Source organism: Ursus arctos, unplaced genomic scaffold (genome assembly GCF_023065955.2).
Source record: "Ursus arctos isolate Adak ecotype North America unplaced genomic scaffold, UrsArc2.0 scaffold_32, whole genome shotgun sequence".
NCBI classification, from domain to species: domain Eukaryota; kingdom Metazoa; phylum Chordata; class Mammalia; order Carnivora; family Ursidae; genus Ursus; species Ursus arctos.
Genome location: NW_026623008.1, coordinates 19,610,852 through 19,628,775, shown reverse-complemented (window position 1 = coordinate 19,628,775; position 17,924 = coordinate 19,610,852). Strand labels below are relative to the sequence as shown.

General features: G+C 57.5%; 2 protein-coding genes across 2 annotated transcripts; one reads left to right on the top strand and one right to left on the bottom strand.

Moving 5' to 3' along the window:
- The first annotated feature begins 861 nt into the window (after positions 1-861).
- TENT5B (terminal nucleotidyltransferase 5B) lies at positions 862-8,151 on the top strand. Its single transcript, XM_026516931.4, has 2 exons — positions 862-1,309; positions 6,235-8,151. Exons 1-2 carry the CDS (start codon positions 1,046-1,048, stop codon positions 7,252-7,254), a joined length of 1,284 nt encoding a protein of 427 aa, XP_026372716.1. The 5' UTR covers positions 862-1,045; the 3' UTR covers positions 7,255-8,151.
- A 3,094-nt stretch (positions 8,152-11,245) lies between these two features.
- On the bottom strand, positions 11,246-17,525 carry TRNP1 (TMF1 regulated nuclear protein 1). Its single transcript, XM_026516932.4, has 2 exons — positions 16,569-17,525; positions 11,246-12,054 (listed from the first exon to the last, which is right to left on the bottom strand). The coding sequence occupies exon 1, from the start codon at positions 17,419-17,421 to the stop codon at positions 16,735-16,737; it is 687 nt and encodes a 228-aa protein (XP_026372717.2). The 5' UTR covers positions 17,422-17,525; the 3' UTR covers positions 11,246-12,054; positions 16,569-16,734.
- Positions 17,526-17,924: the final 399 nt, after the last annotated feature.

Below are 17,924 nucleotides of genomic sequence, written 5' to 3'. Positions count from 1 at the left end.
GTTAGTGATTTGCCTGGGGGCACACAGGACCTGATAAGGCTGAGAAGAAGCTGGCAGGAAAGACTTTCCACCAGCTGCTTAGGAAGTCTCTACCAGAAGGGGCTGCAGAAAACCACCTCCCCACTTCCAGCTGCCCTCCATCCTCCAGCCCCGTAAAGGCGCTGGGTCTGCACAAATGTAATGGAAAGAGCATGCGCCACAGATGCTATAGCCCGGGTTCAGCTCCGGGCCCCAACTCATTTGCTGTGTAACCTTGAGGGAGTCACGCCCCCTCCCTGAACAGGTGTCCCCTCCCCTCAATAGGAACATTGACACTGTTGAGGCTGTGGTTGACAACGTTAAATAGTATCTACCTCGGTATACATAGAGTTTGTTACCTTTCCTCGATTTTGGAAGAGCAGGAGGAGCGCTGGGAGGAGTTGAACCAGCGGCACAGACTCTCTGGGCTTCTGAAAATAGCAGATGACCAGGACCAGGCCAGGCGACTTCCAAATTCCTTCCAGTTCCAACCCTGGAACTTCTTAGTGGTCCAACTCCGCTACAAACTCCACAGGACCTTTCACTCCCGCCCGCCCCTGGAGGGCGCAGTCCCTTTAAGTCTAGGCCTGCCTCCGCCCGGGCCAATCACTGAGAATAGAACTTCTTTAAGGACCAAAGGAGGGAATTCAGCGGGCGCAGGGGGGCGGGGCAGGGGCGTGCCAGCCAGCCAATCGGAATCTCCCTGGCGACTAGTGACTCACGTGCAAAGTTCTGCTGACCAATGGCAAGGGCGTCGAGAGGCGGGGTGCTCCCACTGTGTGACAGCTGTCTGGACCAATGGGCATGTCGCCCGCGGCCTATAAGAGTCCGCTGGGCCCTGGACTACAGGCTCTAGGGTCGGTTGGTCGTCGCCGTCGGAGGTGTGCCCTGAGTTTGCCTCGCCGTCGCTGCCACCCGGTCCCTGCAGCCGCGCCCCTCGCCTTGGCCCCGGCCCAGCCGCTCTCCCTGCCCTTTTCCCCTTAACCACCCCCCCGGTTTCTGCCGTCGGGGCCCCGGGGCCGGGCTAATGATGCCGTCGGAGAGTGGAGCTGAGAGCCCGGACCAGGCAGCTGCGCAGGTGGGGACGGCTGCGGCCTCGGCGGTGGCCACGGCCGCCCCGACAGGCGGCGGCCCCGACCCGGAGGCCTCAACGGCCTCCCTCGGACGGCACCTGAGTGGGCTGGGCTGGCCACAGGTGAAGCGACTGGACGCGCTCCTGAGCGAACCGATTCCCATTCACGGGCGCGGCAACTTCCCCACTCTGAGCGTGCAGCCCCGGCAGATTGTGCAGGTGAGCGGGACGTGTATGTGTGTGTGTGGCGGGGGGGGGGATTATGGGGTCTTCAGCCTCAGTTTCTTGTGCTGGGAGGCACCCAGAGTCTGTTCGATTCTCTGGACTGCTGGGGGGAAATGAGGGTTAGACAGGGACTGTAACAAAATCGCACAGAACGCGGATAGTAGACCATGCTCCTTCCCCACTTGGTTTTCCCTTCCTCTGCCTCTGGAGAGTCCGATTCCTCTCGAACCGTTCACTCCGGTCCTAGCTAGGAAATGGGAGGAGAATGGGGAGGGACTTGGCCGGGGTTGCGGGAAGGGGGGGGGGGCGGGAGAGAAAAGCTCTGCTTGCTGAGACTGAAGATACCAGGCAGCCCTGGGGTGGTAGCTGTGCATGCTTGGGTTCAAAATAGGTTTTTTTTTTTTTCCCCAAATCTTCATCGTTGGGCCTCACCCCCCACACAAACACCCCTTCCCTCTCTCTAGGTTCTAGGGACAGACTTTGTCCTGTGCTTCCACAGCCCTTGGCTCAAGAGCCTGTGGCTAAGTGGAAAGGCCAAGAAATCCCAATAAGGACTCTGTCCCTCTCAGCTGGGGTTGTGGCAGGAGGAGATGAACTAAGCAAGCCAGACCTGGTGCCTGCATGCTGGAGGGCGACATCAGGTGTCCAGTTTAGGTGTTTCTCCCCTTCCCCAAAACTGGAAATGAAGGCTGGCTCTGGTGTCTCCTGAGAGGCAGGAAAAGAGAATTCTGGTAGCTCTCTCCCCTTCCTCAAACTCCCTTTTTCCTTTACCTTACTTTCAGCACCCCTAAAATTGCTCTTTCATCTGTATAACCTAGGTGCTGTCATACTCTGCAATGCCAGAATATGGTAACATTATTGTACTTATTTTGTGGCTGGGGAAGCTGAGGCTCTAAAAGGGGCCATGAGCTGCCTAAGATTACCTAAAGAGGTGAAAATCAAACCCAGAGAATCAGGGGTCTTCCTGGGAGCCACCTGCCACAGGGTCAAGGTTTCCTACCCCTTGCCCAGCTGTTAGACTCAACTTCTAAGTCTTCGGGAAGTCTTCTGATAGAAACCAGAAAATCCAGCCACAATTCCTGTGTATTCCTGCCGGTAGATGGACTTTCTTTCTTGGGAGTTATCCACAGAAGCTAGTGGAGCAGGCCATTCCCCTGCCTCCTACTGTCTCAACCTCCACTGAGGAGGAGGGGTGTCTGCTAAGGGATTGCCTTGCCCTCCCTTCCAGGGAATGGGAGGGGATGGGGGCAGATTCCCCAGGGCTGACTCACCCGAAGCCCCACTGGTGCTCACTGAGGCATTCCTCAGCTGCCCGCTGTCATGGAGTAATTAGGAAACCAGTTGAGGCTTTTCTCCCCAGGACACTTAGGTCAGCCTTGGGGCCCCAACTGCTGTATCTCCAGGACGGTTGTCCCGGACACGGGGGAAGGAGGAGCCCAGTGTGGAAACTCCCCTCTGCAGGGACAAAGGGTGCTCTGGAGGGGAAGTTCCTGCCCAAATGCCTTTACTGTTGTCTGCTCTGTGCCAAGCCCTATTCGGGACACCAGGGCTATAGATGTGACTGGGACCCAGTCTCTGCCTTCAAGGTGCTCCCTGCCAGGTGGTGGAGACTGCAGGCCAATAGGAGCTGACTTTACAAGGCTGTAATAGTACAGTGTTCTCCTAGACTAGGGTCAAAGATATCACAGAGCAGGGAGCTGCTGGCTGTGGTGGGGAGAGGCAGTGGAGACTTCAGAGCTGGACTGGAAGGTCGGACATCTGGCTTCAGGGCCCAGACTATTGTCCATTCCCTTTGCTGGGCCCAGCGTCCCCATCCGTTCAATGCCTAAGATTACCTAAAGAGGGTTGGACTACTCTCCCACACCCTTTCAGGTTCCAGACTCCAGAGGGAACAGGTACCGTCCCCTGGCCTGTGCAATTGCATCCCCAGGGAAGAAAGTCCATCTCCTGGCAGCACCTGCAGCTGGCAGCTTCACAAACTGTGGTGGGGTTGCTGGGTGTGTATGGGGCATGGATAGTGGTGCTTGGTGTGCACGGGGATGAGGGCCATCCGTGCTGCCAATGTGTGGAGGTGGGGGGGTGCTGGGGGAGTGGAGGGAGGGACGCTAGGTGTGTGTAGTGGGGGATGCTGGTTGTTCATGATTGAAGAATGAGAACCTTTCTCCCTCTGTACCCCCATAAGACTTTGCCTACAGCAGCAATCTGAGCAGCTAGAGATGCTGTTCTTGCTTGTACCTGAGCTAGAGGGACCCATTCTCCTGTAGGAGTCTCCCCTGCCCATAGCCCTGGGAGGTCTGGTTCTAATTAAGCTCAGCCTCTTACTGGCTCGGTGACCTTGGATAAGTCCTTTGCCCTCTCTGGGCCCAGGGAATTGATTTAGACAATCTGATCTCTCTAGCTGCAGCCAGAGGGCTTGCATCAGGCAGCTCCAGATTTGAGTTCTGTAAGCCTGCTGGCTGACAGCACCTATAGTCCCCCTGCAGGTCTCGGCAGTAGCCCAGGAGCAGAGTGATTCTGGGGAGGCCCTTGGCACAGGAGAAAGGGAGGTGCAACCACTGCCCCCCTTCATGGCTGGAAAGTCTGATTCAGGAGGCTCCAAGCTGCCCTGCAGTCTTTGGGTGTGGCGGTATCTGGGGTCCGCCTGCCAAGCTGGCTGTAGTCACACCTGGGAGAGAGACAACAGCTGCTGGCTGGCTGACACAGCCGGCCCCATGGCCTGACGCAGGCGATTTAACAAGGGTACTGCTACCTACTCACCAGGCCAGATGCCATGCCCTGGGGTGAGCATCAGCCTGGGAGCTGGAGCTGGCACTGAGTAAGGCTCAGTCAGCTCTCTTGGGACCTGGGGAGGGGACTGGTCTGCTCTGCAAGTCTGGCAATGTCCTTGGGACAAGGTCTTGCCTCTCTCTCCTTGGCCTACATGGGCACAGCTGCCAGGTTCCAGGGTGTGGGTCAGAAGTCCCAGAGGCCAGACTGTAGCAACTGGCCCCTTACCTCCGGCTTCCTCAGTCTGTCTGGCCAAGGCATCTCCCAACCCCCACCTTCCCATTCCTAACTGCCTTGACTCTGGGCTTCAGTGACCAGAGGGTCACCCTCACTTTGAAGTTTTGAAAGAGAGGGAGGATTAGAACCCTAGTTTCTGGTCTCTGCTCCCTCTCAACCCTGGGATGGCAATGTGATGGGAGGAGAGTCAGCCACGCCTGGATTTGAAGGTGCCTCTACGTGATCTCAGGCAGATGACGACACTCCTGTGAGCCTTGGTTTCCCCATCTATGACTTGGAGATCATAAAGAGCTGTCCCCCGTCAGGGCGCCTGGCTGGCTCAGTCAGTGGAGCATGCAGCTCTTGATCTCAGGGTTGGGAGTTCCGAGCCCCATGTGGGGTGTAGAGATGACTTAAAAATAAAATCTTTAAAAAGAGGAAGAAAAAAAAAAGATCTATCCCCCATAGATTCTGGTGGGAAGGTCCAGGTACTCATTATGTGGCGAGCTGGTATCCCCTCCTCCCCCAGCTCCTCCCAGGCATGTTCCTGATGGCCAGTTGCTTACCCCCGCAGCCATTACAATACCTTCCCCTAATCTGGGTCCTCCTCCCGGAAGCCTTCCTGGAGGGAGCCGCCCGCCTCAGATTGCCCCACTGCGGCTTGCCTCCTCAGCACTTAAGTGCATTCTTTGCAGTAATTCCCCGAGAAGCGAGAAGCGAGAAGCGAGGAGGGCAGCCCAGCCCAGTGCTGGGCGCTGACTTGGCAGCCAGGCGGGGTTGCAGAATCACTCAGGGCAGGAATGCTGCCTGGTCACTTTCAGGATGGTGCCTGATGTACACTGGGTTGCTGAGAAAACTGAATGTCTGGGCCCAGCTCCTTTCTTCTCCCCCACATGGTCCTAGGCCCAGAAAGATGCCTCTGGCCAAAGGAACACACTCAAAATGACTGGTCGGTTTGCGGGTCCTGTCCCCATGTCAGCAGACAGGGTCTGCTGCTTCTCCTCCCATTCGGGCTGAGCGCTGAGTGCTTCCTGAGATGATCGCCCACCTCCTGTCCCAAGAGCAGGAAGGGTCTGGGTTTCCACTGCCAGCCCCACCACTTCTGAACGCCCCCCGCCCCGAACCCCAAGGGTCTCACCATGGCAAACCTCAGTTTCCTCAGCTCTAAAACCAGTGCAACATTTGCTTCACAGGGTCCTTGTAAAGATGAATTAAGATGAATACGTCCTAGTGAAAAGAACATGCATGGACTGGAGAAGCCAACTGACCTGGGTTCCAATCTCCGCCTGGCTACTCTCTGACCTTGCACATGCTTCTTAACCTCTCTGTCCCCCATCTGTAAATTGGGATAATAATGCCCAAATTCAGGATTCTTGTGGGGGTTAATGTAGAAATGCACGTGAATTGCAATTACATTCCTAACACATTTGAGCAGTTAGCATCATGCCTGGCACAAAACGAAGGGTTTTACTTGCAGTTTTAGAGAGAGGGAACAGCATAGTGGTTAAGACCTGAGCTTTCTGAGTTTAAATCACCAGCTGTGTGACCTTGGGCAAGTTACTTGGCCTCTCTGCGCTTCTATTTCTCCATCTGTAAAATGGGAATAATAGTACCTACCTCAGAGTGTAGGTAATTGTGAGAATTATCCGAGTTTATACCCTAATGTATTAAGTGCTTAGATCAGGACCTGGTATTTAGTAAATTCTATGTATGTGTTTGCTGTCATTGGTGCTATTCTTTCCAAGTCTTTCCTCCAAATGAGCCATTCTCCAGATTAGGAAATCAAAGCTTTAGAGGGTTAAAAGACTTTCCAAAGGCATGACCGCTGAGAAGTGGTCAGCGTGGTTGATGTTGGCGTGATTATTACATGGAATCGCCTAGCGGGTCCCCGGAGCCCAGGCTCCTGACCCCTCTCGGCCCTGCCGTCTCTTCCGCAGGTGGTCCGCAGCAGCCTGGAGGAGCGGGGACTACACGTGCAGGGCGTGCGGCTACACGGCTCGGCTGCAAGCCACGTGCTGCACCCGGAGAGTGGCCTGGGCTACAAGGACCTGGACCTGGTGTTCCGCGTGGACCTGCGCAGCGAGGCGTCCTTCCAGCTGACCAAGGAGGTGGTGCTGGCCTGCCTGCTGGACTTCCTGCCGGCCGGCGTGAACCGGGCCAAGATCACGCCGCTGACGCTCAAGGAGGCGTACGTGCAGAAGCTGGTGAAGGTGTGCACGGACACGGACCGCTGGAGCCTCATCTCGCTGTCCAACAAGAGCGGCAAGAACGTGGAGCTCAAGTTTGTGGACTCGGTCAGGCGCCAGTTTGAGTTCAGTGTAGACTCCTTCCAGATCATCCTGGACTCCCTGCTGCTCTTTGGCCAGTGCTCATCCACGCCCATGTCTGAGGCCTTCCACCCCACGGTGACAGGTGAGAGCCTGTACGGGGACTTTGCCGAGGCGCTGGACCACCTGCGGCACCGCGTCATCGCCACGCGCAGCCCCGAGGAGATCCGCGGCGGCGGCCTCCTCAAGTACTGCCACCTGCTGGTGCGGGGCTTCAGGCCGCGGCCCAGCACCGACGTGCGCGCCCTGCAGCGCTACATGTGCTCCCGCTTCTTCATCGACTTCCCAGACCTGGGGGAGCAGCAGCGCACGCTGGAGCGCTACCTGGAGGCGCACTTCAGCGGGGCCGACGCGGCCCGCCGCTACGCCTGCCTCGTGACGCTGCACCGGGTGGTCAATGAGAGCACCGTGTGCCTCATGAGCCACGAGCGTCGCCAGACGCTGGACCTCATCGCCACGCTGGCGCTCCAGGCGCTGGCCGAGCAGGGCCCGGCTGCGGCGGCCGCCCTGGCCTGGCGCCCCCCTGGCCCCGACGGGGTCGTGCCTGCCACCGTCAGTTACTACGTGACTCCCGTGCAGCCTCTGCTGGCTCGGGCCCACTCCTATCCCACCTGGCTGCCTTGTAACTGACTCAGACCCTGGCCAGAAGGTACTGGGCCTTCCCTGATGGAGTGGGGCCTCCAGGAGTGTGTAAGGGATGTGACCAGGGACAGGCAGCCTGTGCCAAGTGGCCCAGCGCTGCTGCAGGGTTGGGCCTTTGACTGAAGAGGCCAGACCCCGCCCATCCCCGAGTGAGGCCCCCGGGGGCTTAAGGCCAAGCTGGGGTTCTTGATAGATCTTTGGGTTATTGCACCCCACTTGTGGACTGGCATGATGGTGGGGTGCAGGGGCTATTTGTCTTGGGGGTCAGTTGCCTTCAAGAGACAAAGCATGTTTGGGGTGGTAGCCTCAATGCTCATCATCTTAGGTTGATTTCTGTGGCCAAGAAAGGGTCTTTTTGGGTAAGACCAGCCCACAGTGATCCCAGCAGCCTCGGAAGGCCCGCAGCCCACACGATGGCTAAAATATGGTATGTTATAGGAACTACTCACTCTGGGTTGGGCCAGACCCCTGACAGGGCCTGGCAATCCAACCTGACTAATCACTGGGAGGAGGGAAACTGAGGCAGGAGGCAGCTACCTGGGTTTGCAGAGGGATAGGTTTAGCCCAGTTCCCAAACACCCTGACCCCAAGCTGTTAAGGTGTGTGGGTGAGCAGGAGCCAAGCTGCCAGGGGTGAGACAGCCCATGCTCCTTCTGGGGTGTTGCTCCCTTCCCCCGTGTTGTAAGGATCCCTCTGCCTAGGAGCTTGTTCTTCGAAGGGTGCTGGCTCCAAAGTGGCCACAGTCAAGTGCTCCCACCCCACTGGCCTGGTTACAGGGTCTTCACTTGGAGGAAGGGAACCATGCCCCACCTCCTTTCCCATCCCTCTGGATTTGTCACCATTTTGCACTCTTAACACCTGCCAATAAAAATTGTCTACACTAAACCTGGCACCATGATTTCTCCTCGGAGAAGGACCTTCCATGGCTCTGCGGGCTCGGGCTGCCTCTCCCAGCCTGCATTATGGCTTGTACTATGGGGCAGGGACGTTTGGGTGGGTTGGTGTCTGAGTCCTAGGCTTGTAGCTGGGGAGTTGCACCTCCTTCCCCCAACACCAGCCCCGGCTGGAGAACTGTGCTAGGAGCTCATGTCTACACGTGGGACTTATACCTGCAAATAACCTCAGCAAATCTCTTGTTAAAGAGTAAGTATTTCAGTATTTCCTACCTGGAGTCCTTATGACCCTGGGCTTGGCCTCACAGTCCAGTGCTCAGGGCTACTTGACCCCAGCTCTGCCTACCCAACCCCACTCCTGCTCAGGAAGCAGGTGGAGGACAAGCTGAGTGAATGTGAATTGGAGACCCCTTCAGTAGTGGCAGCTGAGACTGGGGGACTTCTAGCACCCTCCAGAGCGAGAGCCCAGGTTTGGCCTCCCTACCTGGGAGGGAGGTTCCATCAATCCTCTGGCTCCCTCCCTCTCTTACTCCCGAGTGCTGATGGGCACACTCTGACCTGCTCTAAACAGGTCCCCAAGAGGGGCAGGGTCTCTCCTTTCCAAACCCCAGCTGGGGCCATGCCAGGCTCTTGGGGAGCTATTGCCTCCGGGCATCAGCCAGTCACTGGCCTGGACGCTGCCTACTGTTTACCCAGCCCCTTTGATCCAGGGATTGCAAAGCCCTTAACATATTCAGCCTCATTAGTGGTTTCTGAGGGGTGGCTTTGATGGTTCAAGGCAGGCTAAAAAAAAAAAGGCCTCAGAGGAGGCCCCAGGTGACCTGGGTGAGTCCAGCCACCTCATCTGCTCAGTGAGTTCCTGCAGGGCTCAAGAGGGCTAGACAGGTGAGTGGAAAGCCTTTCTTGCCTTGGTGACTGAAAACAGCCCCCCCCTCCCGGCTCCACCCTGGTTGTGCCCGCCCAGCTAAGGGCCTGGGAGAGATTACGTTTCTCCCAGCTCCAGATGTGGGCGTGAGGGGACGTTCGCAGTGTAAAGCACGCAGGTTTAGTTTGCTGGGGTGGGCAGTACGGTTCACCTGGATGTGCTTGTTTCAGAGCGTAAGAAAGCTAGATAGCCACAGGATGAGTGCATACACTGAACTCAGCCCACTGCGTGCCAGTGACCCCTGTAGGAGCTGGAATACATCAGCAAACAAAAGACCAAGATTCCCGACTCTCATGAAGATGACACTCTAATATGGTAGACAGAAAATAAAATATATAGTCTTAGAAGGTCAGTGATGCTTAAAAGTATGTGGCAGGGTAGGATTGGAAGTGCTGGGGTATATGACTTTAAAAAGTCAGGGCGGACCTCCTCAAAAGGGTGACATTTGATCAAACAAAGACACAAAGGCAGTGTCTAGCAAGCCCTGCGACGACGTCTGGGGAAAGCGCTTCCGGGCAGAGGGAACCTGTCTGTTAACGTGCACATGCTCCCAGCAGGCGTGTCCGGGGGAGGGCACGGGTGCCCGAGGGTGTCTGGCTGGCCTTGCACAGGCGTGCATGCTCGCCGCTGCTGGTCCGCAACATGCATGGGCGTGAGAGGTGGGAGAGCGTGAGCCAGGAGTTCCCAGGAACAGCTGCCATTTCTGGAGTCTTTACTCCAAGGCTTCACGGCCACTACCTCTCATTTCATCCTTGAGAGAAGAGCGATTATTGTTTCCACTTCTACAGACAAGGAAGCTGGTGCCACAGAGGTCAAAGAGGTGTGGCTGGCTCCAAAGCTGGTCCTGTTAACCCCTGTGCCCTCCTGCCCCTCCGCTCCGATTTCACGTGGATGAGCGGGACCCTCTGTCTCCTGTACTTGTATGCGATGGGGCGTGTTTGGCACGCGGCCGTTTGTACTTCTGTGCACCTGCCATTTTATGGAGGGCTAGGGCAGAGTGGCAGTGCGGACAGAGGTACATTTTCTTGATGGACACGACACCAGCCATGGCTTGTGGTGACTATGTCAGAGGCCCATGGTGGCAGCAGGTGTGCCTGTGGGTGTGTTGGGGGTGGTGCAGTGTTTCTGGGTGTGAGAAACACAATGACTCAGCGGCTGGCATTGTTCTCTCATGGACAGTTCTGCAGCCATCTAAGATGCCAGGACAGGCGGAAATCAAGACCTGGGAATCAGAGCCAGAAAGGGGAAGGCTGAGGGAGGAAAGCCCCCCCCCCACCGGGCTCCCCAGGCACAGTCCACCTGCCCCTTATGGGCCACCGTGGGGAGGAGGAGCTCCAAAAGGGGAAGAGGCACTGCTGTGAACTTTAGGGAACAGAAGACATGCCCTAAGGCAGCGACATGATGTGTTGGCCCCTCCAGTCCCACGCTCGCCACCCTTCTCCATGCTTCGAGCCCCAGGAGGCTGACCTCTGTGGACTGCGTGCGCATCAATGGCTCCCTTGTTCTCAGCCTTCCTGTTGCGTTCAGCCAATGAGAGGCCCCGGACGGAAAGGAGGAGAATGGGGTGTTTATTCCACCTGCTCCCTCCCCACCAGGCTGCCCTGGTTGGCTGCATCTCTCAACCAAAGGCCACTGCTCCTGTCAGGGGCGCTCCCCACACAGCTACACCCTCAGGTCCGTGCCCTCCCTCCGCCTTGTGAAGGCTCCCCACTGTTGCTAGCCCCAGAGAGCTGCAGCCCTTGTTCCATTCTTAAGCCCACATTTTTGGAAATAATCCCTTTTGAAATCTCTTCCCAGTTTGAGGGTGCCGTGTCTCCTGCCGGGGCCCTGACCGACAAACAGGCCCCTGTGATCACCAGCACAGTCACACATAATCCTCCACGGGTCACCACGCTGCCATGTTATCACAAACGTGTGCGACCTTCTCCGTTCGGCACACAGTCCCACGTGTGCACTCCCATCCCCCAGCTTCCTCCTCACATCCTTAACTGGGGAGACATCCTGGAGAGGGTGAGCTTGGAGCCAGATCAAGGGGGAAAGCAGTCTGCAAATCTGTCAACAGGGCCAGATTGCCAACCGAAACCAAACAGAAGCTGCTCGAGGAACTGCCAACCCAAAGAGTCGTAAGAGACACACACAAAGGAAAGGCAGTAGGGACACTTGCAAACTAAACCTCAAAACCACAGGCCTTTGTCTCACATTATTGAAATTTATTCTTCCTGAATGTATAAATCAGGGGATTGATTCAATAGACATTCATTTTGCAGAATACAAGTTCTGGGTTGATGGTGACTAAATGTGCCCCCCTCCCTTTATTATCAGTAGATGTGAATAAATATGCTCCCTTTTTTCATTCAAAACTTTACTCCAAATTTTTATGTTGCCACCATGTCTCCCTGAGAAAGAGGTGCCCCTCCCCCTGGAGCCAGCAGCTGATCATCTTTCTGAGGGGCCACAGGCACACCCCTAGTCAGGGAGGGCAAGGACAGTGGGGGAGGGAAACGGATTTCTCAGACCAACATTTCCCCTCAAACAGCCTCCCAGCGTTGTCAGAGTGGGAAGCCATGACATAGAGCAAAATGCGGACCCCAGCTGCACTGTGACTAAGAACGACGACTGTATTTTAAAAGAAATCCTTTTCTTTTTCACATTGGGAATGTTTGCTGCTTTCTTAAATAATCTGATTGCATCTCAGAGGACCTGTCGTAACATTTCCAATCACACAGTGTCAGCCAAAATCAAATGTGGCTTAGATAAGGAAACTCAGAGTATGGGCACCTTCCCCAGAACTGAGCACCTTGCCACCGTTGAGTGCAAGGCCCTTGTGAAGGGAGGACAGAGCCAAGATTGTATGGGATCAATTCGGTTGTGTAAGGTTGTGGGACGTCTTCCTGAAGGAGATGCCCAGGTCAGAAGCAGAATCCAGGAGTCCAGATCCGTAGAGTGGAGGCTCTGAGGAACTGGGAGGAGCTGGAAAGAATCATTTCAAGAGCTTTAATTACCTCCCTCCCACAGCCACCCAGCCCCACCCAAACCCTTCAACATCTGCCTCAAGAAGGGCCATTGTGGAGAGAAGGTACCGGAGCAGGGCTCCACTGGCTCCTGCCCTGGAAGGGATGGGGGCTCTTGGGGCAAGCTGAGGTTCCCTTGGGCCTTTGTCCTTGGCTGGGATCCCTACTGGTCTGAGCAGCTGGAATGGAATGTTCCTGGGAAGAAAAGCCTGCCCCTCCACCACCTCTCCCCTTATGGAGTTCCCCAGAGCCCACAGTGGGGGGGGGAAGGGGGATCGTTCCAGGGATTCCTGATATGGCGATGCTCCGGGGAAGCAAAGGCCCACACTGCCTAGGGGCTCTGTCCTAGCAGCCTCTCCTGGGCTAGGCAGATGGGCCCTATCAGACATTTATGAATCTCCACTATGTGCCAGGTGCTTAGTGTGACCTCTCATTAAATAGGAGTTATCTCCTCTCCAGCTCCCCAATAAAACACACACACACAAGAAACTGGCCCAGAGAAGGGAAGTCGTTGGCCCAAGGTCTTCCAGCTGAGAAGTTACAAGCAAACACTGAATCCCAGATCTATCTTATTCCAAGCCTGGGGTGCTTTCTGCCCCCGTCATGGAGCCTGTCATCCTCCTCCTCTGCTAGCCCAGGCTCTCTGCTCTTGTTGGCACCAAATATTCCAGCCAGGTGCGCAGGGAGAGGAGGTAGCCCTCCAAGGCAAGCCCAGGCCCTGAGCCTCGTTGGCCTGTCCTTGCCTGAAGCCAGGTGTGCTGATTCAGCCTGACTCACCCCTCAGAGCCCAGACAACCAGGGTGGGGAGCCAGCTTCTGGGGGTGTGCCCAGACCTTGGTGGTGGTGACTGGGGGGGGGAGCACCTTCTGCCACCCTTCCAACATCTCATCACATCCCTCCCAGATCCGAGGACCAGGGGTCATGGTACTCAGACTTAAAGGCTAAGAGCCCAGAACCACCCCCCCCCCCCCAAACAGAGCCCTTACTAGCCCGATAAATGAAAAGCCACATAGACTGTTTAAAGGACCCTTCATTTACAGGTTCTAGGTTCTTGGGCAAGTCACCTGCTCTACCTGATCCTCAGTTTCCTCATCCGTGGAAATGGGGATAATGACCCCTACTTTACAGAGTAGCTGGGAGGAGTATAACAAAGGGTGTAAAGTGCTCAGCACAGTGCCTAGCACGGAGGTGGTTAACATATATTCCAGAACCAAGGAACCTGGCCAGGGTTCGTCAAGGACTAATGGAGGAAGAGATAGGCTGGAATCTCCCAAGTCTCCCCAGTGCCTCCCCCCCCCCCCCCCCCCCCCCGGCTGTAAAGCAGGGAGCTTCTCTTTTATCTCCGAGAAGCCTGGGCTATTGGGTTTTCTCTACGGACTCGGCGGGCCGTGGGGGGGGGGGGGCGGGGGGGGTTGAGGAAGCCTCCTCGAGAGACTGCCCACTACAGGTTTGGAGCACCTTAGCTGTGACCTGTTTAAACCTAATCTCTAGGAAGCCACCCTGGTCCCCAGGTGGCTGCAGAATGGGATGTTCTGATCAATTATCAGTGTAACAAATCTGTGAGGAGCGAAATGACTACAGGCTTTCATTCAGACGGTGACCGCCAACAGGAGCAACCTTTTTCCAGTAAAGTCTTTCTTGATGGACCTTCCTCCTGAGGTCCAGGGCCCAGGCCCAACTACACGCCCAACCTTACGCCCCTTCTCTGAATGACCGCCACGCCCCGCTCGTTCTGCCAGACTCTTAAAACTCGAGGCCTAGGAAGGTTCGAAAGGACCGGAGGGGGCTGATCGGGGGCGGGGACGCTGGGGACCGAGCCTGCTCCAGGCCACGCCCCCACGCTCCGGGAAGCAGCCCCACACTGCCCTCTGGTGGCGCCGCTCCGAGATGCCTTCACTGGGCTAGGGCCCTCCAAAAGAGGGAAGGACTTATCCAGGGGAGGGGCAAGTTCTAAATTAGAACCCTGAACTCTCTCCCAGCCCCAAACGCTGGCCTGAAGAAAGGCTCTGTTCTCATTTCCCTTTGCTGAAATCCCAGATTCACTGCTGGCCATCGATGTTCTCAAGACTCCCAGAGCTGGAGTCGTCAAGAAAGTGTTCAGGAAACTGGGGGAAAGAGGGAGGGGTGTGTCAGTCACCAGACCGGGGGGGGGGGGGGGGGGCTGTAGTTATTTGTGAAGGCCTAAAATAGCCCTCCAACACCACAAACTGCCCAGCCCCAGTGGTTCTCCTGGGATAGTGATTGCCAGGGCAGCCTAGAGGAGGGCTGGGAGACACAAATCCTTTAAAGCAGAGACCCTCTGAAATTAGTGCTGCTTCTTGCGCCCCTGGACTGAGTAGGTATCAGTGTTTGTTGACTGAGGAGAAAACGGAACCTCCTACAGGGGGCTGAGTGGGCCAGACAGGGGTGGGAAAGTGACTTTTACTAGTTGGCTGAGGAGTGGTGGGCAAAGCACTGAACCATGAGCTGGGGTTCAAGTCACTGAGTACTGTGTTCCCCAGGTCAAAACCCTGGGTGAGAGGCAGTGGGACATCTAGAAGGGGGGAAGGGGGACAGAGCTGCCTGTGACACTAGGACCAATCTCCGTCTCCCACACACATGCATCACTTTCTCCAGCAAGAGCCAGCTCTAATTCCTCACTCCCTGCCCCCTCCAAATCAGCACAGAGCTGATGATAATAAATCTCAGAGAAAGGCAACACTGTGATGGCACAGAGCACTTTACACCATTAGCTAAAAGCTTCTCTGGACCAAGTGCCCCTCTCCTGTACAACGCAGAAAACCAACAGTCCTGGCTGCAGCCCAGCCCTGCAGCTTGAGCTCCTCACTGTCACCTCCAGGAAGTCCTTGTTCTCTCTGGGCCTCTAGACCCCAAATGAACCGAGTAGCTTCAGAAGCTTCTCCCTCTCCACGGAGGCCAGAGGATGCCAGGGCCCCTCACTGCTTTCCTGGTCCCCATGCTCTCTCAGACTCCCTGAGATCTCCTCCTGGACTTCCCTTCCCCAGCTAAGAATGGGGTTTGGAAAGGCCTGGATGTTAGAAACCAGCCCCAAAGTTTGGTACCTGAGGGAGGGCTGATGAGAGTTAGGGGAGGGCCCCTGGGGCTCTGCCTTTCGGAGCAGTGCCACCTGACCCTCAAGACTCTAGGATTAAACCAGAAGCCTGTGACTCTGATGTTCTCATCCTACCCTCTCTTCCCTGTTCCCAAGCCCTGACATGAGGAAAGATAGCAGTGTTCAGAGAGGGACTGAGGAAACTGGCCCAAAGAGGAGGCAGAGTTGTTCTAGGTCACATTAGCAGACAGGCTGGACACCAGTTCTCTGTAGCCCCTGCCCCTGGGAAGGGAGGAGACACCATGGGAAGAACACACACAGGCCTGGGGCTTAGTTCTGGCCGGTACTGGCATGTAACCTTGCCACCCTATAAAACGAGGACTTTAAATTAGCGCCGGCTCCACCAGCAAAAGCAGTGCCTGTTTCTAGGTGGGATTGAAAAGGATAAAGCATTCCTCTGTGACTTAAGGGGGAAGAAGAAAGACCTCTGCTCTGTGTTAACCTCACTTACAGCCCTTCCCAGAGGTGAGGATACCCACTTCACAGACTGACAAGGGAGGCTGCAGTCCAATCAGCTGATGAGCAGCAAAGCAACAGCGGGGGGGGGGGGGGTCCTGAAGGGCATGTGGACAGGAAAAGAAGTCAATCTCATTTCAGGTCTGGCCCTTTAAGACCTCCCTTTCTAGAAGCAGATGACATAGCTGCCCCCTTGGGGCTTGTTAAAGGATGTAACCTGGCTCTATCCCTGGCAGAGCCATCTTAGAGACAGGCTGGGAGGGGGTCCCTAGGAGAGCAGGTGAGGGGTTAGGCAGTTACCAAACACCTCACCCTGGTTATCTAAGTCAGGACGTACTCCTGGCAAAACTGCTTGAGAGCATGAGAAAAGATCTATCTCCTAGAAGTGGAAGGGCCTAAGTATGTTGGAAACAAATCCTCACCCTCTCTGGGATGCCATCCCCCCAAATGGGAAACAGGGGCTTAGAGAATTCAGTGGTACATCGCTGGCCCAGCCCCTACCCCATCCTGGGACCTCAATACTCTGTCCTCCCCGAAGGTGTGGAGCTGGGCAGTGCCAGAAAGCAGCAGTCTCAAGGGCAATACTCTTCTTACAGCCACAAGGGACCCAGGAAAGGCAACGCGGGTTGAGGGGGTGGGGGAGGCCTGCGTCAGTGCATCAGACTCCAATTGGTAAAAGTTTGCTGGCAAACCCCTCCTGGAATCTGAGCATCTTCAATTTATCCAACTCTATCATGGGGACTTGGTGCTACCACCTCACTCCCCAGGAGGGCTGGGAGAGGCAGTTACAAAGTGGCCTGCTTTATTAGGGACTCAGCGGACTCCAGAAGCCCCAGGGAAGGGAGATCAGGGGCCCGCACCACCCCGCCCCGCCCCCTCAGATGCACCAGACGCTAAGACCGCACCTCAGCCTCCTTTACTGGGCCCCCGGCCCCCCGACTGTCTCTTCCTGGGGTCCGTCAGTCCGTCCATCCGCATCGGTGACGCCGTGATCCAGCCGACGTCCCAATCCGTCGGTCGGCAACCTCGGCGATGGCCCGTCGGGTGTGGCCAGGGGTCCCGGGGCTGAGGTCAGCGCTGGGGGGAGGCGGGGCCGCGGGGCGGGCTTCGGCGGAAGGGCGAGTCGGGCTCCGGGCCGTGGCCCCGCCGCAGGCGCCCGGCGCCCCAGGGCACGCAACCACCCAGGCCTAACGCCGAGGCGAGCAGCGCCGGCGGGCGGCCGCGGCGGCCTCGGCGCGGGCCCTTCTTGAGGCGCGAGCCGTGCGCCGCCAGGTAGAGCTCGGCCTGCGCCACGCCGCCGCTGAGGCGGCCCAGGCTCTCGGCGCGGTGCGCCAGGCGCAGCTCGGCCGCCAGAAAGACGCGGTGCAGCTGCAGCACACGGCTCTCCAGCTCCGACACCAGGCGCCGGCGGCCCTCCACCTCCAGCAGTCGCCGCCGCGCTTCGGCCAACTCCAGCGCGCGGCCCCCGGCTCCCGCCGCCGCCGCCGCCGCCGCGCCCCCTGCCGGCCCGGTGCCCCCCGCGGCCCCGTTAGCGCCCAGGCGCCAGCGCTGCAGCTCCAGCCCCTCCGCCGAGCCCGTCCACGCCGGAGCCGCGTCCGCGGGCGGCGAGACCTGAGCCTGGGTCGGAGTCAAGGTCGGAGTTGGGGGCGGGGGCTGAGGGGACGACAGGAGCTCCCGGGGCGGCGGCGGCGGGGACCCCGGTTCCGCGGTCCCTTCCTGGGCCCCCGGGCCGCAGGCGCTGATGCGGCAGCCCGGCATCCCCCGCCCCCCGGCGGCCTACTGCTGTCTGTCCGCGGGTCTGGACAGCTGCCCCCGCGAGGGGGGGGAGGACGGTAGCCGCGCACGCTAGAGAGATGCCGCGGCAACCCCCGCGCGAGCCGCGGGTGCGTCTTATAACACACGGGGCGGAGCGGTGGGCAGCACAGCCAATCAGAGACTGGCGTGCCTGAGCCCGCCTCCCCGGCCACGCCTTCTCAGGACCCTGCCCAAACCCTTCGGGTCTCTGGTCCTTCGTCGTTCAGCTCTGCCCTGCCCAGGCATCCGGTCCCCATCCACCTCCCCCCAAGTTTGGGGTAGAAAGAGGACCGCATCTTCTCTCGTCTGGTCCCTGAGTCATAAGCTCTGGTAGCTGATGCTTAGAAATCATGGACTCGCGGCGAAGGGGGGGCGGGGGGGCGGTGCCTGAGGCCACACTGTGTGCCAGTGACTCTGGTCTAGAACTCAGGAGACTTGACTCCTTGCGCAGTGCTCCTTCTCGTACC